At 41.4% G+C, this 22,915-nt stretch overlaps 1 protein-coding gene across 1 annotated transcript in view; it reads right to left on the bottom strand.

Annotated features, from left to right (window-relative positions):
* Positions 1–22,915, bottom strand: part of SHMT2 (serine hydroxymethyltransferase 2) — a 144,995-nt gene that overhangs the window by 33,999 nt on the left and 88,081 nt on the right. The window contains exon 8 of the mRNA XM_073613825.1: positions 9,892–10,057. Coding sequence (XP_073469926.1) covers positions 9,892–10,057 — 166 coding nt within the window. The remainder of the gene's footprint in view (positions 1–9,891; positions 10,058–22,915) is intronic.

The raw sequence follows: 22,915 nt of genomic DNA on the forward strand, positions 1-22,915 counted from the left end.
CAGAACAGAATTCCTGGAATTTAAGGATCCAGTTCGTCCTGAAGCTTTTTATAGCACATAAGCATTCAGCAGAGCCAACTGAAATAAATAAACAGACACTTTTTTGTACCAGCGTCTGGCCTTACAGGCAACTAGGTACAGCGCCAACAACTGGTCGTTGAGGTCCACCCCTCCCATATTAAAGGTTATATTCGTGGACACAGAGGGTTTTCTTCACAACACCAGTCGCCGTAGGAATTTGGACCGTTGTGTCTGCGTGAAGGGAGGACAGAACGAAAACATTCCGATTATCTCTCCACTTCACAGTGAGCAAGTTATTACACTTCAAGCAGGCTCTCTCCCCCAGCCTAAGACGGGAATCTACAAGCCGCTGGGGTAAGCCCCGGCGATTCAGATTGCAAGGTGCCACATGCGCCAATTCCATGATCAAACTAGTGACAAAAAAGTGGCACACTCATGTAATAATTGTCCACATACAAGTGGTACCCTTTTCCGAATAAGGGTGACACCAAGTGCCACACAATCTTAACAGCGCTCCCTATGTAATCTGGGCAGTTCTTGGGCGCCACATAACTATCTCTTCCCTTGTAAATCATAAAACTATATGTATAGCCTGTGTCCCTGTCACAGAGCTCATACATCTTGACCACATATCCGGTACGCTTGCAGGGAAGATACGGTTTGAAAGACAAGCGGCCAGAAACTTAATCAGGGACTCATCAACGCAGACAACTTGATCTGGAGTAAACAAGGCTGTAAACTGTTGGTTGAAGTGGTTTACGAGGGGCCGAATTTTGTAGAGCCAATCGCATCAAGGGTCACCCCGAGGATGACAGAGTTCATTATCATTGAAGTGCATGAACCGCAAGATCTGCTCGTATCGTGCCCTGGTCATGGAGGCAGAGAACACGGGCAAATGGTGAATTGGGTCAGTGGACCAATATGACCGCAACTCACTCTTTTTAGTTATGCCCATGAGGAAGGAGGGATAGGCCCAGAAAAGTCTTAAATTCGGAAACCGTAATAGGTTTACATTCTCTGGCAAGGGTCAAATAGGGATTAGCGGCGATGAATTGACCAGCATACAAATTGCTTTGGTCCACAATAGATTTATAGAGATCTTCCATGAAAAACAGTGAAGAATCAACTGACGTAACATCTAAAAACTGTTTCCACCTAAATTCCGGGCTGGCCAGTGAATAGGGGAAGTACAGGTGCTGCAGAAATGATGGTCTCCCAATTAGGATTGGCAAATGCAGCAGGAAGGGCACTATGGGCTTGACAGGCCTGCTTTTGTCTTCTTCTTGGTGGCTGCGGGACACTAGTTGTGCTTGCCACCTCACCAGCTTGAACTGCACTTATGGGACTCGCCACATCACCATGTGACACGACAGTGCTGGTTTGACTACGACCAGGGTGTTCTAGGCCGCTTGCTTGCCAGTTCACCAGAAGCATGAGCAGTACTAGTACTGGCTCTCTGCTCCATACGAGGGACCTGCGGTTCTTGCACCTCAACAGCAGAAGAACAGGGTCAGGTATGCCTGACCTTGGCAGGGATCACAACTCCATCGTCAGAGCCATCTGTCAGGGTGCCGCTGCTGTCTACAGGATCGTATTCTGAGCTTGAATCTGACAGATGCGCAACTTCCTCTTTACTATCTGTCATGCTCAGAAACATGTAGGCATCTTCACTGGTGTACCTTCGATTTGACATTTTGGTCTCTAAATTTACTGGTACATTAGTGAGACTGACCGGAAAAAGAGCTTCTGACCGTCAGCGACTGATTCAAACGCTACCAAAAAAACTGCTAGCGTTCGCAGGGATCAGGCCTGACTCTGCGAACGCTGCAGTTATGTGTGTTGTGTTTTTGTAAGTGACAGTGATCGAACAATGGTAACCAAGCAAAAAAAAAAAAAACGCACCGCCCTTGGGTTCCCACCACTGCGCTAAATGTAAATTAACCAAGGAAATGGGTATATAAATTGTGTACATGAAAAACCCCAAGCTGCCACTTTAAAAATACATACTATAAATTATATATTAACTTGCAATAATAATAAAGAAAATTAATATAAGCGGCGCTGAAAGTGACACTTGAATTGTGATTAAGTGAGCATCCGTTTGCACAAACCTAAACCACAAAATAGTTATAGTGATATCATAAAGATCACCCTGTGCCTATAAAAAAAATGTTAAAAATATGCATAAAGTCCATAAATTGATGAACACTGTGGATGATGTGCAGACTTCTTTAAATTATCCACCAAACCACACGTGTCAGTGATTCCTCTCCCATCAGATTCAAAACTCACCGAACAAATATGCCTCACACTCTCGTGTTTTGGAAAATAAGCGTGATAAACCTTGCAGACAGGTTTAAACAAGTGATCCAACATCCATCCATGTATATACAGGTTCAGTCCACATGTAAATAAAAATGCACTGATAGTGTAATAACGTAAAACCAAAATTTAATATCCACTGTGTACACTCCAATCATTACACTCACATAAAATCTCTTTAAACGAGCAAACTTCACAGCAATATCACATCAAATACTCCTGTGTGAACGCCCAACACCAATGCATTAATGGTCACGGCGGACCTGAGGTGTGCGGATGAAATCTCACCACCACTCGCTATCCCTCGCTCCTCAAGCTTGGATCCCCGCTCCCTGACTCGGCTCAGCACGTCCTACGTCACACGCTGATTTAGATGGTTGCCGTACAGCCACGCCCCGACATGTTTCGTCACATCGACTTAATCATGGGATTGGCTGTACGGCACGGTAACCCCTACTCTTATACCCCTTACGCCAGCTACGGTCAGAGGATACGTAACTATCAGCTTCGCTCACCGGGTGTCCCCGCAACCACAATATATCTCGTATTGGGCCGATCACAGTATACAGGAGAGGCAGAAACATTTGAACACATATTTCTATATATTACATCAGTATCGCCATTTCCCCCTACTAATGATATGCTCCGGATATCATCAGATTAATGAAAATATTAAAATTAAATAAAGTTTATAAAAAAGGAGAAATATATATAATAAATATAATCTACTAAAAAAACGATTATTCCAGTCATTTTACCAGACTAAAAATGATGTTTATATGGCAGACTGCAAATACATACCACATGATTAATTATCTGTGGTCATGACATATATATATATATATATATATATATATATATACACACACCGTATTTATTGGCGTATAACACGCACCGGCGTATAACACGCACCCCAATTTAGGAGGGAATTTTAAGGAAAAAAAAAAAAACTTTTAGGAGGGAAGTTGAAGGGAAAAAAACTTACATTTAAATGCCCATCATTGCAGCCTTCTCAGTGCAGCCATGTCAGTGCAGCCATGTCAGTGCAGCCATGTCAGTGCAGCCTTGCCCCAGTGCAGCCATGTCAGTGCAGCCTTCCCCAGTGCAGCCATGTCAGTGCAGCCTTGCCCCAGTGCAGCCTTGCCCCAGTGCAGCCTTGCCCCAGTGCAGCCTTGCCCCAGTGCAGCCTTGCCCCAGTGCAGCCTTCGATCCCTTGTCCCTGCTTGCTGGGCTTCAAAATCGCAGACCGCAATTTGAAAATGGCGCCGCCGGCGCCGAAATACACAGAGCCGGTCCTCGGCTCTTTCCGGTGGGTCTCGTTCACTTTCGGCTCCACTCGTAGTCCCGAGCGGAGCTATCCGAGTAGGTTCGGATAGCTCCGCTCGGGACTACGAGTGAAACCGAAAGTAAACGAGAGCCGCCGGAAAGAGCCGAGGACCGGCTCTGTGTATTTCGGCGCCGGCGGCGCCATTTTCAAATCGCGGTCGGCGATTTTGATATTTTGACAGCTCGGGATCGGCGTATAACACGCACCTGCGACTTTCCCCTGATTTTAAGGGGAAAAAAGTGCGTGTTATACGCCGATAAATACGGTATATATATATATATATATATATATATATATATATATATATATACACATACATACATACATACATACATACACACACATATATACACATATATATACATACATACATACATACATACACACACACACACACACCTCTCCAAGATACATCAAACTGCATCAGTCCACCATAGAAGGGCAGGACGCAGCAGGAGGAATCTGAATAATTAATCACCATATTTAATCAAATACAGTATACAATATGTACCCTTAATAACATGACATTGTATACATATTATAAGGTGCATAGTAACAACCCAAAGGATCAAATATAATGACCCCTTAATCATATTTAAACTTAAAAATTATTTATAAAACAATTCAGGTCCACCTCAATATTGAGGCCCCAGGGTGAAAGACATTTCAAAAGGAATATCCATAGGGTCTCCCTCTGCGATAGATCCCTAACCCGATTAGATCCTCTCCACGATGGATGCACGCAATCTATCCCACAAAATTGTGCCAAGGAGGGGTCCTGGTTGTGTTTCTCTTTGAAGTGCACTGACACGCTATGATATTTAAATCCATTTTTTATATTCGTAAGATGTTCAGCTATACGGACCTCGAGTAATCTTTTAGTTCTCCCTACGTACAATAATCTGCATGGGCACCATAATAGGTACACAACATGCGAAAAATTGCAGGTAATGAATTCTTTTATCTCAAAGGATTCTTGATCTGCATTAGTAACCCTTGACATACCTCTATTTGAAACTCTTACAGTCCTACAGCACACGCATTTTCTGCATGGGTAAACAATTTTGTGGGATAGATTGCGTGCATCCATCGTGGAGAGGATCTAATTGGGTTAGGGATCTATCGCAGAGGGAGACCCTATGGATATTCCTTTTGAAATGTCTTTCACCCTGGGGCCTCAATATTGAGGTGGACCTGAATTGTTTTATAAATAATTTTTAAGTTCAGAAATTTTTAAGTTTAAATATGTTTAAGGGGTCATTATATTTGATCCTTTGGGTTGTTACTATGCACCTTATAATATGTATACAATGTCACGTTATTAAGGGTACATATTGTATACTGTATTTGATTAAATATGGGGATTAATTATTCAGATTCATCCTGCTGCGTCGTGCCCTTCTATCCATAGAATTTAGGAGATGGTGGACTGATGCAGTTTGATGCTTCTTGGAGAGGTATACATATATGAGTGTCATGACCACAGATAATTAATCATGTGGTATGTATTTGCAGTCTGCCATATAAACATCACTTTTAGTCTGGTAGAATGACTGGAATAATCTTTTTTCAGTGGATTTAAAATTTATAATATATATATATATATATATATATATATATATATATATATATATATATATATATATATATATATATATCTCCTTTTTTAGAAACTATTTATTTAATTTTAATATTTTCATTAATCTAATGATATCTGGAGCATATCATTAGTAGGGGGAAATGGCGATACTGATGTAATCTATAGAAATATGTGTTCAGATGTTTCTGCCTCTCCTGTATACTGTGATTGGCCCAATACGAGATGTATTGTGGTTGCGGGGACACCCGGTGAGCGGAGCCGATAGTTACGTATCCTCTGACCGTAGCTGGCGTAAGGGGTATATAAGAGGAGGGGTTGACGTGCCGTACAGCCAATCCCATGATTAAGTCGATGTGACGAAACATGTCAGGGCGTGGCTGTACGGCAACCATCTGAGTCAGCGTGTGACGTAGGACGTGCTGAGCCGAGTCAGGGAGCGGGGATCCAAGGCCGAGGAGCGAGGGATAGCGAGTGGTGGTGAGATTTCATCCGCACACCTCGGGTCCGCCGTGACCATTAATGCATTGGTGTTAGGCGTTCACACAGGATTATTTGATGTGACATAGCTGTGAAGTTTGCTCGTTTAAAGAGATTTTATGTGAGTGTAATGATTGAAGTGTACACAGTGGATATTAAATTTGGTTTTACGTTATTACACTATCAGTGCATTTTTATGTACATGTGGACTGAACCTGTATATACATGGATGGATGTTGGATCACTCGTTTAAACCTGTCTGCAAGGTTTATCACGCTTATTTGCCAAAACACGAGAGTGTGAGGCATTTTTGTTCGGTGAGTGTTGAATCTGATGGGAGAGGAATCACTGGCACGTGTGGTTTGGTGGATAATTTAAAGAAGTCTGCACATCATCCACGCTGTTCATCAATTTATGGACTTTATTTTTAACATTTTTTATAGGCACAGGGTGATCTTTGTGATATCACTATAACCATTTATGGTATAGGTTTGTGCAAACGGATGCTCACTTAATCACAATTCAAGTGTCACTTTCAGCACCGCTTATATTAATTTCTTTGCACGTTAATATATAATTTAAAGTTACAGTGATCGTTTGATACTGCACTTGGGTGGGCTGGGCAGAGGGGCTAAACGCAGATGCTAGCAGGTATCTGGGCTGATTCCGCTAATGCTGCGTTTTTGGGAACCCTAAACTATTGGGGACGCTAGTATAGATCTGATCAGATCAAAGATATCGAGCCGTTCAGTCACTAAACTACTAAGGGAGGTGTATGGTGCGTGGGTGTTAGCTCTACTGGCACTAATCTGGCGCTGCCTGGGGCGACGCAGACCCTGACTAACACTAAAACCTAACTGATATCACCCGCCAAACAATCAGGGGGTTAAACCTTTATTGGGCAATATACGGTGGGTGCCCTGATGCTATAAAAAAACAAATGAACTAACCAGCGTCACCCGTAACACTAATACGGTGATCACTGGTGATGGGGTGAAAGGGTTAACTAGGGGTCAATCAGGGGCTTTATTAGGTAATATATGGGGGTACCTGGCACTATAAAAACCTGATGGTGAAACTAATCAACTGGCTAACTAGCGTCACCCGAGACACAAATACGGTGATCAGAAAAAAGATTGATTAGTGACACCGGCGACAGGGGGTGAAAGGGTTAACTGGGGGGGGATCAAGGGGTTAAACCTTTATTAGGGGGGGTACCTTAGACCTAACGGGGCCTACTACTAACTGCCCTAACACTTATTTCAGTCACAAATGACACCAATGCACTGGTCAGTGAAAAATCTGAAAACTGCAATTGGTGACACGGGGACAGGGAGTGAAGGGGTTAACTGGGTGGGGGGGGTGATCAGGGGGTGGCAAGTGTACCTGTGTGTACTGGTGTTAGTGTAAGGTTGTGCAACTCATTGTTAGATGTCTTCTCTCCTCTCACTGGACTCGAAAAGACTCCACGAGGAGAGAGATGACATCACTTTGTCCTGTCTGTGTTTACATTTACAGGAAGGTTTCCATTCGTTAGGACCGATCAGCAGGTCCAGGCCAGAAAACTTTGGCCGGGACCTGAGGACTGATCAGTCTTCCAACGAATCTGGTACGCCCATTTGCCCACCCGTGCCATTCTGCCGACATACATCAGCGTGCGGCGGTCGGCAACTTTTTAAACTCCAGCTACAGGCAAATTTGCAATAGTTCACAAAACACAAAAGCCCCACTATAAATTAGCCACCCCTTCTCTGCACTTGCCCATTCACAGAACAGATTTAGCTATTCAGTGCTGAGTTTGGGCAGCCAAACAGAATGCAGGTGTGCCTGCTTGCAGATACTTTGCTTGTGCAACAATTGTAGACATCTCATTAAGTTTTCTTGGGTCCCATGTTCATTCAAGGCTTGTGTGTCTTAAAATATACTGTAAATAACTGGCCATAATGCTCATCACAAAAAATGCAAAAGCCAAGATCTACATCTAAGAGTACTGTCTAAGGTTATAGGTTTATTTTTATCTTTTTAAACCACTACCCTGGAAATTGTGGCACTAATCACATTTATTGCACATTATAAAGTTGTCACTTTGAAAAAGTTATTAGCCATTTCCTGACTCTTAAGCTGGATAAACACAGGCCATGCGTACAGCTGCTCGTCCAAGCATGTCCAACAAGCATGCTGGAAAACCAGTATTTGATCAGCGCTCACAAATGCTGCGAGCGCTAATCAGTGTGTTCTGGTGGGGGGCAAAATCAGTATGGTGATCTGTAAAGTTTTTTCCGGTCAGCCCACTGGGTTGAAGGAGAGAGAAAAAAAAAAAAAAAACGTATAGCGTGTACCCAGCTTTAACCTTTTTGCAAACCTGACATGAACCTAGCTCCTAACTTTACAGTGTATGTAAACCCAAACAATGAACTTCTCTTTTTTGCTTCCTTTGGTCTGCTAAGTATACAAGTGAAACTGTTATATTTGTTTGATAAGTGCAAACAATATCTCTTAATATTAGAGAAATCTTTTGATCTGATAACGTCCTGCGTGATCTGCCTCTGTACAAAAGAAGGGTTATGGAGAGGAGGAAGGGGCGGGGGATGAAGAGAGGTCTGTGTTCTCTGTAATTGATATGAAATAAAGTAGGCAGGGCTGACACCACGTGTTCAGGAATTCAGGCTGCGTTGTCCTGTCAAACAGGAATGAAGGCGCTAACCATATTTCTGGCAGATCAAGTTATTTTTTCGCCCTTGCGGCATGTTAGAGATACAGTAAATAATAGGAAAGGTGTGCATGTATTCCGGAGATGTATTAAATATGCTGTTTTTTTTTTTATAACCTTGACATATATGTTAACTTAAAAGCCCTAGCTGGAAGGCAACACCCAAAAGCTATCCTTACTCCTCAGGGAAAATCTATGTGATTGTAGTGCTACCAGTAAAGAAAAAAACTCAGTCACAACAAAAACACGATGAAAGCAAAAGTACGAGAGAGAAGCGCTAAGCCAATCCTTTAAACAGCATAGAAATGTATTCAGTATATAGGTATAAAACACTAAAAACTTGCGTGAACAATGTTGGAGCACTTGCAGAGTGCTAGAGCGGGTGGGAGTTTCCACATGCAGTGTCACAAGAGCACAGGAGGACCGAAGGCAGGTCTCTATTGAGGGATCCACGAGCGCCATGTGTTAGCCGCAGCTGGAGCCTCGTGGAGACGCTGGCTGTGTGTCCCTGGGTGGGAGTGGTCCAGGGCTGTCAAACGGGGGAGCCGCCCACACGCTGTCTGGCCAATCAGAACGCGTTTCAAAGGCACGGCCACGCCTTCATCAGCAAAAATATCATTGCGTTGGAGTTTCCTGACAGTATGTCAGGAAACTCCAAAGCAATCTGGACAAAAAAAAAAACTGAATCTAATGCTGGTCATTACAGAGCAATTTTAGTTATGTATGACTCAAACTCCTGACTGTGGATTACTGGTTTAGAGTAGTATATGTGTATAGTTTTTCATAATTTAAAGGGTTTAAATCAGTTTTTTTATTCTAATGCATTCTATGCATTAAGATAAAAAGCCTTCTGTGTGCAGCATCCCCCCTCTGTCCAGCAATGTCCACCAGTGTCTCAGCTGTCCGAGATTCTCCCTCCTGATTGGCTGAGACAGCAGCAGCGCCACTGGCTCCCACTGCTGTCAAAGTCAGCTAGCCAATCTGGAGAGAGAGTGGGTGAGGCCGGGACAAGGAGCTGTGACTCAAGTCGGGTGCCCCCATAACAAGCTGCTTGCAGTGGGGGCACTGAACAGAAGGGAGGGGCCAGGAGCACAGAAGAGGGACCCAAGAAGAGGAGGATCCGGGCTGCTCTGTGCAAATCCACTGCAACAGAGCAGGCCAGAACATGTTTGTTATTTTTATAGGGAAAAAAAAGTGACTCTACAAATCACTTTAAATGCAATAAGCAGACACTGTGCATGGTCACTTTCTGTGTATTTCAAGACTGGCTAATAAGGAATTTTATACGCTATGCCAAATTAAACATGGATTTGGTTTTTATGATCCCAGGCAACCAAACACTATTTTCAATACCAGCTCTGAAAAATGACAAGCATAACAGACACCACATACAGTTCAGGATTACAAAACATTTAGGTGTCTTTTTTGCCTTACCTGTTTTAAAGCTATTGCCACAGCTGCAATTGCATGATTGTGTGGCCCTCCCTGAATTGAAGGGAAAACTGCAAAGTTGATTTTGTCTTCAAAGTTGTAAAGGATGTCTTTTCCAGTTTTCTTATCCACGGACTTGACACCTTTTCGGTAAAATATAAGTCCAGATCTGTTTTTAAAACAGAAAAAAACATTAAGTTTAGAGCGGACCTTTACTCTAAAAGGTAGGCCATAAATTATGCAATTTTCTTTCCTTCCACCACCGATGGTGTTGATGGGGGAATCCCCCTGCAGCACTATTGTGTTCTGCCAGAAGAGAGCCTTCCCTACTGGCTGAACACAATGAGTAGTGTTGCCGACTATAACCGGCAGCACTAGTTGCTCTGGAAAAACCGGATAGGCTGGTTGTACACGAGTCGATCTATAAAAATCGACTTGTGTACAACCAGCTTACCCATACGTGGATCGAAATTTGACCAGTCCAATTTCATTTCATGTATGGCCAGCTTATAATTAGTTTGAGGCATTGTAATCCTTCACCTACCCCTTTTAAGCTGTGCATTTTTTATTTTTTACCTTTTTGTTTTTCTTCTTACTGCTGCCCTTGCCCCCCACCATTATTCTCGCCTAGACGAGAATGACATTTAAATTTTCCTCTTGCAGCCCCCTGGGATACCAGCACATATCTCATGATGTGGGAGAAAAATTCTTCCTATTCATGCAAAGGAAATTCAATACCTTCTAAATGGGTGTTCTAGTATTCCAGGAGGCAATATTATTCTCTATCCATAGAACAGAATTAAAAACATCACCAGATCTCTGTCTGCACATGTGCCAGATCCAGATGAAGAATTAAGAGATGGACAGATTTTTGGTGACAAAGAAAGAAAATGATGGCGTAGGACAGGACCTCTGAGGAGTGGGGAAAGAGGACGACCGCTCTGGATCCAGTTGTGTTATTTTATTACATGAGGACTCACACTCAGCGTTTAGCTTATACCTCCATCAGTGCCCATGAATAACGCCAAGCATTCTATCACAAGTGACACAACGGAAATTTTAAAAGTACTTTTTGTCTTCTTACTAAAATGCCAAGTCCAGTGAAGTAAATGATCCAGTTGCTTTTTACAATTCCCTGGTTAAACTTGCCTTTATTCTTTTTCTATGGGAAAGCTACAGGTTGGGTCCCACCCTTGCCTGCACTGCTCCTGGGTGCACGTCCAGCTCAACTCTGAGGTAGAGGGTTAAAATGACGGATGGCCGTACTTTTAGTACTTTAAATGTACTCCTTTAAGTGTACCAATAGAAAAAAAACAAAAAAAAAAACAAAAACACACACATGTTCACTGAGGAAAACAGACTCCCAACATGTTTCACGCTAAAAAGTGCTTAATCACAGTGGGAGGGGGAGTGCATGTGCTGGTTCACTCACTCTTGTGATGTTGGGGGAAAGAGCTCAATGTATGTGCATTCTGGGCAAGACGGGCCCAATTGCTTACATTTGAAGTTTACATTGGGTGCCGCTCATGGCCTACAGATGTAGCATTGAAACTAAACAGCACAATGTGTTTTAACCTATGGGGGCCCTTGACTTCACAGTCAATTTTGTTTAAAAAAAAGAAAAAAAAAAAAAACTTTGCCAGTAATTTTTTTTAGAGTTAACATAGTATTATAAATAAGACTACATTTTTAATTTTTTTTTGCTTTTTCACTTTTGCTGGCAATCTTAGAGGTTAAGAAAAATGCCTGATAACCAATACACAGTTGGAATTTCCCAGAGAAAGAGTTCATGCTCCTAGGTGAGCTGAATAAAAACATAAGGTCTATCGCATTTTTTCACGGAAAACCAGATCCCCAAATTCACCAGACTATAATTATTATACATGATTTATATAAAATGCCAACAGTTTGCACAGCACTTTAATGTATGATGACAGACAGTACAGTTACAATACAATGCAAAACAAGAGGGTTAGGAGCGTCCTTATCCAGTAGGGAGGGAAAAAAAAGTAGTTAACTGTGGGATGAACGAATGGAGAAAGCAAAAGTTCAGCTTTAAGTTGGAGATGGGATAGGCTTCCCTGAAAAGATGCCTTTCCAGGGATATATCCAATGCTGTCCAATACAACCGACAAGTGCCTTTCACAATTTAAACATTGTTACATTGTCAATTCGGGGCAGAGTGCCAGGGTCTGTGAAAAAGCTCACCATTTAACCATGTCATACCATTCCAGCACTAACCCACCACTCCTTTTTCTGTAGCTGCTTATGCAAAATACAAGTATGGAGGAGTATGTGACTTAGTCCTATAATGCAGTGCTGGGGCTCAACAGCACAGTTGCATAACAACGGTGACGTCACCACTTCCGCTCAGTACCAACCGCAGGTATTTTGGTAGTGGCTGCGACAGAGCACTGGGGTGGTCAAATGTATTCATGGTTGAGCTACATCAATAGTGTGTTTGGATTGAATTCTTGTTTCTGACCCACCAACAGACACATCATAGGACTATACAGTACAACCTTGGATTGTGAGCATAATATGTTACAGAAACATGCTTGTAATCCAAAGCACTTGTATATCAAAGCAAATTTTTTCCATAAGAAATAATGGAAACTCAGGTGATTTGTTCCACAACCATTTATTCACAAGTACTTCAGTTTATAGTCCATAAAAAAAGATTTTAGCAATGTGATGTGATCGGTTGTGTAACCATAAAATGTCCTTCCACAAATGGAAGCCTCCACAAGGGGATTAGAAGCAAAATCCAGCAGGAGCTACAGAATACAAAAGAGTAGAGAAGCGCCTCTAATTGTAGCAATATGGTTACATTTAATGAAGGTACAAGATTAATTAAAACAGGCACATCTAAGTATACAGACATCCGGGGTAAAGCTGTCCACATAGACCATCCTCCTCACCGCTCTCAGTCTGCAATCATGACTGGGAAGACTACCCTGCAGTAGAGCAATTTAAAAGCGAGTCCTGAAGCGCTCATGGAGCGCGGCGTGGAAGAAATGACGTAGATGGTGTTGGGGAGGATGGTCTATGTGGACAGCTTTACCCCGAATGCCTGCATACTTCGATGTGCGATTTAATCATCAACCATGCAACTTGCTAAATGTTGTACCTTCATTAAAATGTAACCATATTGCTACATTTAGAGGCGCCTCTGTTCTGTTTTATACTTAGTTGTGACATGACGCTACTTGTATATCAAGACAAAATGTATTTAAAAATGCTTGCTCGTCTTGCAAAGCACTCTCAAACCAAGATTTTACTGTATCTTAATACCATACACCATAATACCATATACCAAGTTTTTAATAAAATGAACAGTTAAAACACCCTTCATCTACTCCTTTCTCCCCAACACCTAGAGACCATACTTTCTTCAGCTCATTTTAAATATACAAGCAAACGTGCAGAAGCTTTGGCAGAAACAGACTTATTTACACTATGCACCAATCATGTTAACCTAATCCATCCCACAAAAGAAAGTTAAGCAATATAATTGGCGGCTCTACCTCGATTTGACAAATCAATTGCTAAAATAAGTGTAAAAAATTGCGTTATTCCTAGAGAATAAATGTAGCTGCAACTCAAAACCTTATACAACGCCAGACAGAAATGGTACAAAATGGAGCTGCGCTAAGATGAATGATAGGAAAAAAACACAATACATGAGCCAATGCGTTAAGTACTGGTGAAAAATGTATGTTCACAAAATGGTGGTGAGAAAACTAAGTAATCCCAAAATGTGGAAGCAAATAGACCACAATAGTAATACCCTGTGGATATGAACACAAAAAATGTATATATAGAAATAGACAAAATGAATTGTATAGACAGCTACAGTGTATACAAAATGAGTGAAAAAAACAAAAATAAAAAACTAAAAATTAAAAAAAAAAAAAAAACACAAGAAAAGAAAGTCCATGTGAAGTGGATTATCCAACTGGAGAATAGTAAATAAAAAAAAATTGTCCATATAATTGTTGTAATAAAAAAAAAAAAAAAAAAGAAGTCCATGCAAATGAGTAAGCTTGATCACGGTAAAAATCAATTCAAATCACCACGGAATAGTGTAAGAGATAGAAAAGATGCCTCCACCTACAACCATACTGCCGCTTACCAGAACTTTATGGTCCCTTGTGACAGGGGACCATAGAGAGCGGATGGCTAATAACCCAGCCAGAGGTCTCAAAGGGAAAACAGGCAGCTCCTCAGTCACGGTAGCAATGCACCCAATGCAGTCTTCACGAGGTGAGAGTCCATAACATTGGCTTGGATGTCTTCCGAAAACCCCAGTTTCTTCAGTGGCACCAACGACTGCTCACAGGTGATGCTGGAACTCACTGGACCCACCGGAAATCACCGGTGAAAATGGGTACCAGGTCAAAAAATGAAGTGAAAGAAAACGTTTGAAACCCATACACAATAGAGCCCTGGCAGAGACATATGGTTTAACTTTAACTGAAGAACCAAAATTCGCCTTCACCATTTCTACAGTTTAAATCTACTTTACGATCAAGGATATAGCCTCTTTTCCCCATTGTCATCTACCACTGTTGCTCTACATTTAGAAAACTTCTTGGAAGTCGACACTGATAGAAATTCAGATTTTCTCTTTTGGAAGACAATTCATTGCTTATATTAGACCTTTTTAATCAGGATCCTCCAACAATCATAACACTCACTTACACAACTTTATGTTACAATAATTATGTTTTTAGTTTTCAAGCAGATAAATACACATTGGGATTATATGCTAGACACCCCCTCCATATCACACTGCATAGCCAAGCAAGTGATGCACTTTCTTCTTTGTTGATCTCTGCCAGCATGGGTGTCATCCCTCTTCCTCCAACCTGCGCACTGGACAATTAAAAGTCACGAGACCTAAAATGCAATGAAGCTGACCCATAAAAAAGGAGACATTTTCCTGTCTATGCAGTGAGGCACAATTGTGGGAATCACAAGGGTGGCTGATCTGAATTACATATACTTTGGAAGATAAAATAGCAAACATATGTACATATGTATATTTAACGGTACATTTAGTGGTTTGTCTGGAGTTCCACTTCAATAAAATATGTCTATAGAAGAGAGTGTCTCACTCTCAAATACAGTGGATATAAAAAGTCTACACACCCAAGTTAAAATGTCAGGTTTCTGTGATGTAAAAAAATAAGACAAAGATAAATCATTTCAGATTTTTTTTCCACCTTTAATGTGACCTATAAACTGTACAGCTCAGTTGAACAACAAACATCTTTTAGGTGAAGAGAAGTAAAAATAACTAAAAATAAAATATGGTTGCATAAGTGTACACACCCTTACACCAATACTTTGTTGAAGCACCTTTTGATTTTATTACAGCACTCAGTCATTTTGGATGTGAGTCTATCAGCATGGCACATCTTCACTTGGCCACTCTTTGCAAAAACATTTCAAATCTATCAGATTGTGAGGGCATCTCCTGTGCACCGCCCTCTTCAGATCACCCCACAGATTTTTTCAATGGGATTCAGGTCTGGGCCATTCCAAAACTTTAATCTTCTTCTGGTGAAGCCATGCCTTTGTTGATTTGTATGTATGCTTTGGGTCGTTGTCATGCTGAAAGATGAAGTTCCCAAGCCTGAAGGTTTTGTGCCAATATTGACTGTTATTTGGAACTGGTCATAATTCCCTCTACCTTGACTAAGGCCCTTGTTCCAGCTGAAGAAAAAAAGCCCCAAAGCATCATGCTGTCATCACCATGCTTCACTGTGGGTATGGTGTTCTTTTGGCCATGTGCAGTGTTGTTTTTGCTCCAAACCTAGTTTTGGAACTATAGCCAAAAAAGTTCAACCGTGGTTTTATCAGACCATAACAATTTTCAATTGAGTTGTACAGTTTATAGGTCACATTAAAAAGGTTAAAAGAGTTCTGAAATGATTGATCTTTGTCTAGTTTTTTTAACATCACAGAAACCTGACAAATTATATATATATATATATATATATATATATATATATATATATATATATATATATATATATATATATAATTTGTCAGGTTTCTGTGATGTTAAAAAAACTAGACAAAGATCAATCATTTCAGAACTCTTTTAACCTTTTTAATGTGACCTATAAACTGTACAACTCAATTGAAAATTGTTATGGTCTGATAAAACCACGGTTGAACTTTTTTGGCTATAGTTCCAAAACTAGATTTGGAGCAAAAACAACACTGCACATGGCCAAAAGAACACCATACCCACAGTGAAGCATGGTGATGACAGCATGATGCTTTGGGGCTTTTTTTCTTCAGCTGGAACAAGGGCCTTAGTCAAGGTAGAGGGAATTATGACCAGTTCCAAATAACAGTCAATATATATATATATTTATATGGGGGGGGGGGTGAGCCATGTGTTGAAAACCTACAACAACCCCTTTACATTTGTCACTATCCATAGGAGTAACCAGATTGTTTAGCTTTGCTATAACGCATACGGGCAGCAATACATTGTAAGAAGACGTTTTTCATGTTGCAGAGATCTTGGCAAAGTGCTGAGAAAGGGTGAATGAAGCTCAATGAGAAGGATGAAGAGTCCTGCTGCTCAGTTTCACAGTTTTCTGCTTCACGCTCTACTCCAGGGTGTGAAACCAACGGAAACAAGAAAGGTGCAAAAAAAAAAGAAAAAAAAAAACCTCTAGAGATCAGAAAAACCAAGGGAGTCAAGGGAAGAGGCATACGTGTGCTGAGACCCATTTGTTAATTACTTTGATTGGAAGGTGTAGAGAACGGCACAAGGAAATGCTGGCAGAGTTCTCACCACTCGCTGAGGATTCTTATCACAAGGCTAGCTGCCGACTCCCTCATCGTTCAAGGCAAAACACAGATGCTTAGAATCTGCAGTTGGCACACACTGACAAAGAAATAATAATATGTAACCGGGATTTAAAAACAGGAACGGATGATCACATAGAATACTCGTGTTTGGGGCTTTTAAGCCATACAGTGTTCGATTTTACTGAAGCCACATTTATGAATGTTTGAGACTGATACTACACAATAGGCATAAAAGGTGTATAAGTATAGCTGACATAATATCACTCAAACCTTTCCTTTTAGTTTTATTTTATTAAAAACACATGGAAAAGGTATACCCGACTAGCTCCAATTTACTATACTGGCATTTCTCTCCAGAGCCTGGACTTTCCTAGCTACAATATATTCCTATGGCTGCACACTGGTAGGTCCAGACAATCTTCTGATAGGTGGGGCCGTCACTCAACCTTCTCATTGCCTACCACTTTTCTGATGTGTTCAAGGGTCTTTTTCAAAGCCAAGGAAAGTCTCTTGTCTGCTCAATTTTCACCCACCACTATTATTATGTAGGAGTCATTTTTACAATATAGTGCAACAGTATAATTTTCTTTCTCCCATATATATTTGGAGCTATATAAATTCTGTATACTAATAATACTATGATTTATATTAACAGAGTGCCCTTACTGAGAGAGACATCATCAATGGACAGCTGTTTCAGATTAAGCCACATCAATGCTTGAATGCTTGCTGACTTCACAAATGCCTGCTATAATTAGCCAAAGTATCTGCTGTGTCCCTCTCGGATTTAGTTTGATTTTGTTACCAGGGCTTAAATACCCCCATCCCTGAGTAAATAGCTATGCCCTACCAACTGTCATTCCTCATTGGAACAATGGGACTGTTCCATTGTCAATAAAGGTGCTCGCAAGGGTGGCAGTTGGTGGATCTTAGCCTTGAAGTTTGGACCTAGTAACAAATTAAAACTAAATCAAAAGAAATCTTTTCTGGCTATTAAGGGCAAGGCTTGGTTCAGATCTATGCGTGTCAGGAATGCACATAAAAATCGCTTGCATGCCTAACCCGCACAGAAATGCTCTGCTCTTTAACTACTTAAAGATCGCCCACCCTATATTTACTGCAACAGAGCATTTTATTGCGTGAAACACCGATTGACCAGAAGGGGAGCCAATCAGCGGGTCCAGCGGACCGCCAATCATTCCCCAGAGGCAGAACAGTGATCTGCCTATGTAAACGAGGCAGATTGTCATTCTGACAGGGAAGTACACAGATCTTGTGTTCCTGCTAAGCAGTAACATGGATCTCTGTTCTTCCAGCCAGTCTACCCCCCAGACAGTTAGAAAGCATCCCCTAGGAACACACTTAACGCCCCTGGTGTTAACCCCTTCCCTGCCAGTGTAAAAAAAAAAAAAAAAAAAAGTGTCAAAAATGTCAGTTAGGTGTCCGATTTGTCCGCCGCAATGTCGCAGTCCTGCTAAAAAAAAAAAAATCGCTGATCGCCTACATTACCAGTTAAAAAAAAGAAATATTTCATAGTTTGTAGACGCGATCATTTTTGCACAAACCAATCAATATACGTGTATTGGGATTTTTTTTTACCAAAAATATGTAGCAGAATACATATTGGCCTAAATTGATGAAGAAATTTTTTTTTTTACATTTTTTATTGGATATGTTTTATAGCAGAAAGTAAAAAGTATTTTTTTTCTTCAAAATTGTCAATTTTTTGTTTATAGCGCAAAAAATAACAACTGCAGAGGTGATCAAATGCCACCAAAAGAAAGCTCTATTTGTGGGGGGGAGGACATCAATTTTATTTGGGTACAGCGTCGCACGCGCAATTGTCAGTTAAAGTAACACAGTGCCGTGCCGTATCGCAAAAAATGGCCTGGTCATGAAGGGGGTAAAACCTTCCGGGGTTGAAGTGGTTAACAGAGGTGTGGGGTCATTCTTAAAGTTCACCCCACGCATTGGCAAACCCTACAGTTTGATGCAGTACAATTTTAACCACTTCCAGCCTGCCATATAGCAGGTAGGCAAAGTGGTTAAGCTATCCTGACTGAAGGCCATATGACGTCCAGCAGGATAAGCCTCGTTTGCATCACCGATCTCAGTAAAGAGCCTCTAACTGAGGCTCTTTACCATGTGACCAGCTGTGTCCAATTCATCAGAGGTGCCCATCAGTGCCACCAATGAGTAAAGGTGCCGAGAGCCTGAGCTAGCCACCCCTTCACAGCCCAGCGCTGCAGTGAGCGTGGGAGGGGGGGGGGGGTGTCAGAGCAGAGAGCTGCTGAATGACAGTCAGCAGATTTCTGCTCAGGGAGCTGCGAGAACCGATCAGAGGTGTTCGATCGCTTGGTTCTCAGCGTTAGAGGTGTCGGGGGACAGGTGCATCCACCTAGGTAAGTATGATTCTTAAATTAAAAAAAAAAAAAACCTACACTTTTTTTAAGGTTAGGATAAGCCAATGCCTTTCAGGGGCAATAGATGTCCCTTTAAAATATATATCTCTCTCGATAGAGAGATAGATCTCTCAAGGCCCTTGATAAAGTCATCTTTTTTAAGGATAGGATAAGCCAATGCCTTTCAGGGGCAATAGATGTCCCTTTAAATATATATATACACACACACACACACACACACACACACACATACACACACAATATATACATACATATACACACACACACACACTATATACACACACACACACACACACACAGTATCTCACAAAAGTGAGTACACCCCTCACATTTTTGTAAATATTTTATTATATCTTTTCATGTGACAACACTGAAGAAATGACACTTTGCTACAATGTAAAGCAGTGAGTGCACATATTGTCTAAGAACCCTTTCACACTGGGGCAGTTTGCAGGTGCTATTGCACTAATAGCGCCTGCAAACAGACCCGAAAGTGCCGCTACTTTCATTCCAGTGTGAAAGCCCCGAGGGCTTTCACACTGGAGCGATGCGCTGGCAGGACGGTAAAAAAAGTCCTGCCAGCAGCATCTTCGGAGTGGTGAAGGAGCGGTGTGTATACCGCTCCTTTACCGCTCCTGCCCATTGAAATCAATGGGACGGCGCGGCTATACCGCCTGCAGAGGAGCTTTGCGGTGGTATTTAACCCTCTCGCCCGCTAGCGGCCGCATACCGACGGTAAAACCCCGCTAATAATAGCAGCCTTTTACCGCCGACGCTGCCCCTGCCCCAGTGTGAAAGGGCTCTAAGTGCCGATTCACACTGGGGAAACACGACTTCAGCACAACTTTGCAAGGCGACTTTAAGCAACTTACAACGTGACTTCAAGTCGCCTCCAGGACAGGCGACTTTGGCTGTGGCCAATCACAGAATTATCAGCTCTCTGGGAGGGAAGGTTTTGCCTGGGTAAACTAATTTCTTTTCCTGTAAAGTCGCTTCTATATAGATGAAGATCCGACTTGGAGGCGACTTCCATTGAATTCTATGGATACAGGTCACCTAGAAGTCGCCTTGAAGTAGTACAGGAACCTTTTCTGAAGTCGGAGCGACTTCAGTAGTTTACATTAAGACGCTCTCATTGACTATAATGCAATTTCCAATGTGAAGCGACTTGGGGCGACTTGAGGGCTGACAAATCGGATCCCAAGTCGTTGTAGTGTGAACCGACCCTAACCATTTAAATTTGCTGTCCCCTCAAAATAACACAACACAGCCATTAATGTCTAAACCGCTGGCAACAAAAATCCCCAGGGCGGATTAAAAAAAAATATATCAATGCTTAAATCTGATTTTATTTTATTTAATGTATTTTATGTTAATAAAATGCTTTTGGAGAAAAAAAAAAAAAAATCTATCTACGGCTAGTTTTCTATTTAAGATACATTAATAATTTAGTTTATTCAGCATGAAATGGGATTAGTTAGGTAGCATGAGGCTGTATATTCTGCAATATTTACAACATTTTTGCTAAACTCATTCAATGAATCCAAGCTCTACAAGCTGAGATAACATGCACTGCATTGATGCATTCACACAATTTCACAGTAAATATGAGATAAAACAAAGTTCAGGAATTCCTTTAGCCCATTGTTTTGCAAATGTATGTACACTACAAATTGTATGATTGAATTGGTTGTGATATTGCCGTTTTACTAACCTGACAGCTTATTATTCTAAATAGGAAACCTTAATTTTGTTTGCAAATAATAAAGATTTTACCAGTGAGAATAAGTCCTTACATTTAAAGAGTACCTGTCGTTTCAGATGCATCATAGCAGCACCTGTTAGCGGGCATCCACTCACCTGCTGCCGCCACGTCCCTTACTTTGTTGTGTCACTGCCGCTTCACCAGCCATCCCATTAAAGTGAATGGGACTGTTGGTGAGTCAACAGCGAGAGATGACAGTTGCTCTTTAAATGTCAGAGATGACAGTTGCTCTTTAAAAATTAGGATTTAAATTGAGTTGATTTAAATCTAACCTTTTTACTAGTGATTTAAAATTGACTCAATTTAAAATCAAATCCACCCTGATACACCGCTAAGTGAAAATGTCCAAATTGGGCCTAAAGTGTCAATATTTTGTGTGATAAAATACAAATAAATAAATACTAAAGCGCTTATGGATTGTAATATGTAGTCATGTGCATATATGCAGTGTATGTATAGTTGGTGGAAAAAGTGCAAAGTGGTTGTAAAATATATGTATTGCTCCTCTATTCACATGTGCTTCCACATACACCCTCTATTTAAAATAAATGAATAATTAAAAGTGATAGGTGAATAAATTATAACGTGCTTAAAATGAATAAATACATAAACTTTAAGTTGCTTAAATTGTAGCAAATATAAATCCAAGGAACAATCTTGCAGTGTTCTTAAAAAATGACAGGTGCGCTTGCTAGGTATGCATATAGGTATGGGGTACAATCAACTGAGACTCGGATTAAATAAATACCCCCTTGGCAGATGGAGTTCCACATGCAATAACACTCTTAATCAGCTCCCTTTTGTACTGGAGATCCGCTGTTTGTTGCCTCCGATATTGTGTCTCAATCATGCAATATAAACAGGAAAACATTCATTGCACAATATGCTTTAAGCCATTATTTGGAAGAAACTGAGTACACTCACATTTAAATCAAGCCAGTATTGGCGCATAGAGCAGTCAGCTATTCCACCGATAATCTCCTCCTCGCGCTGTACTGCGAGTGACACTTTAGCACTATGGATGACGTCACTAGACTCCTCCCGACGTGTTGCGTCACATGTCATGTGACTTTATCAAGGGCCTTGATAGATATAGATAGATAGGATATTTTAAAGGGACATCTATTGCCCCTGAAAGGCATTGGCTTATCCTAACCTTAAAAAAAGTGTAGGTTTTTTTTTTTTAATTTAAGAATCATACTTACCTAGGTGGATGCACCTGTCCCACGGCACCTCTAACGCTGAGAACCGAGCGATCAAACACCGCTGATTGCTCGGTTCTCACAGCTCCCTGAGCAGAAAGCTGCTGTCATTCAGCAGCTCTCTGCTCTGACCCCCCCCCCCCCCCACGCTCACTGCAGCGCTGGGCTGTGAAGGGGCGGGTAGCGGCTGGTTCAGGCTCTCTCCGCGCCTGCACTCATTGGTGGCACTGATGGGCACCTCTAATGAATTGGACACAGCTGGTCACATGGTAAAGAGCCTCCGTTAGAGGCTCTTTACTGAGATCGGTGATGCAAACGCGGCTTATCCTGCTGGACGTCATATGGCATACACTCTTTACACTAAAGCAAAGTGTCATTTCTTCAGTGTTGTCACATGAAAAGATATAATAAAAGATTTACAAAAATGTGAGGGGTGCACTCACTTTTGTGAGACAGAGATAGATATAGATATAGATATATATATATTTAATGATATTGGGGGTTATTTAGCCCAAGTGTTGCACCAGCTAGCGAGAACAGTCCACACAAATGTTTCTTCCAGGGCTTGTTGGCCCACTTTTCTTAAAGATCAAACAAAAACAACAGGGTTTCCCTCACAGGGGGTTTTCATCATCAGCACTAAACGACAGTATGTTCAACCTCCTGGCTCACACATGCAACCTTTCAAACAAAAATACCGAGCCGCCTGGCATTCTGCTCAGGCTCCCATGTGGAGCCCTCCTGACTCCTGTCAACGACCTCAGACTCGGGTCTCTAGCTTTTACAGTGCAGCCTGCACT

This window comes from Aquarana catesbeiana, linkage group LG02 (genome assembly GCF_042186555.1).
Source record: "Aquarana catesbeiana isolate 2022-GZ linkage group LG02, ASM4218655v1, whole genome shotgun sequence".
In the NCBI taxonomy this organism is placed as follows: domain Eukaryota; kingdom Metazoa; phylum Chordata; class Amphibia; order Anura; family Ranidae; genus Aquarana; species Aquarana catesbeiana.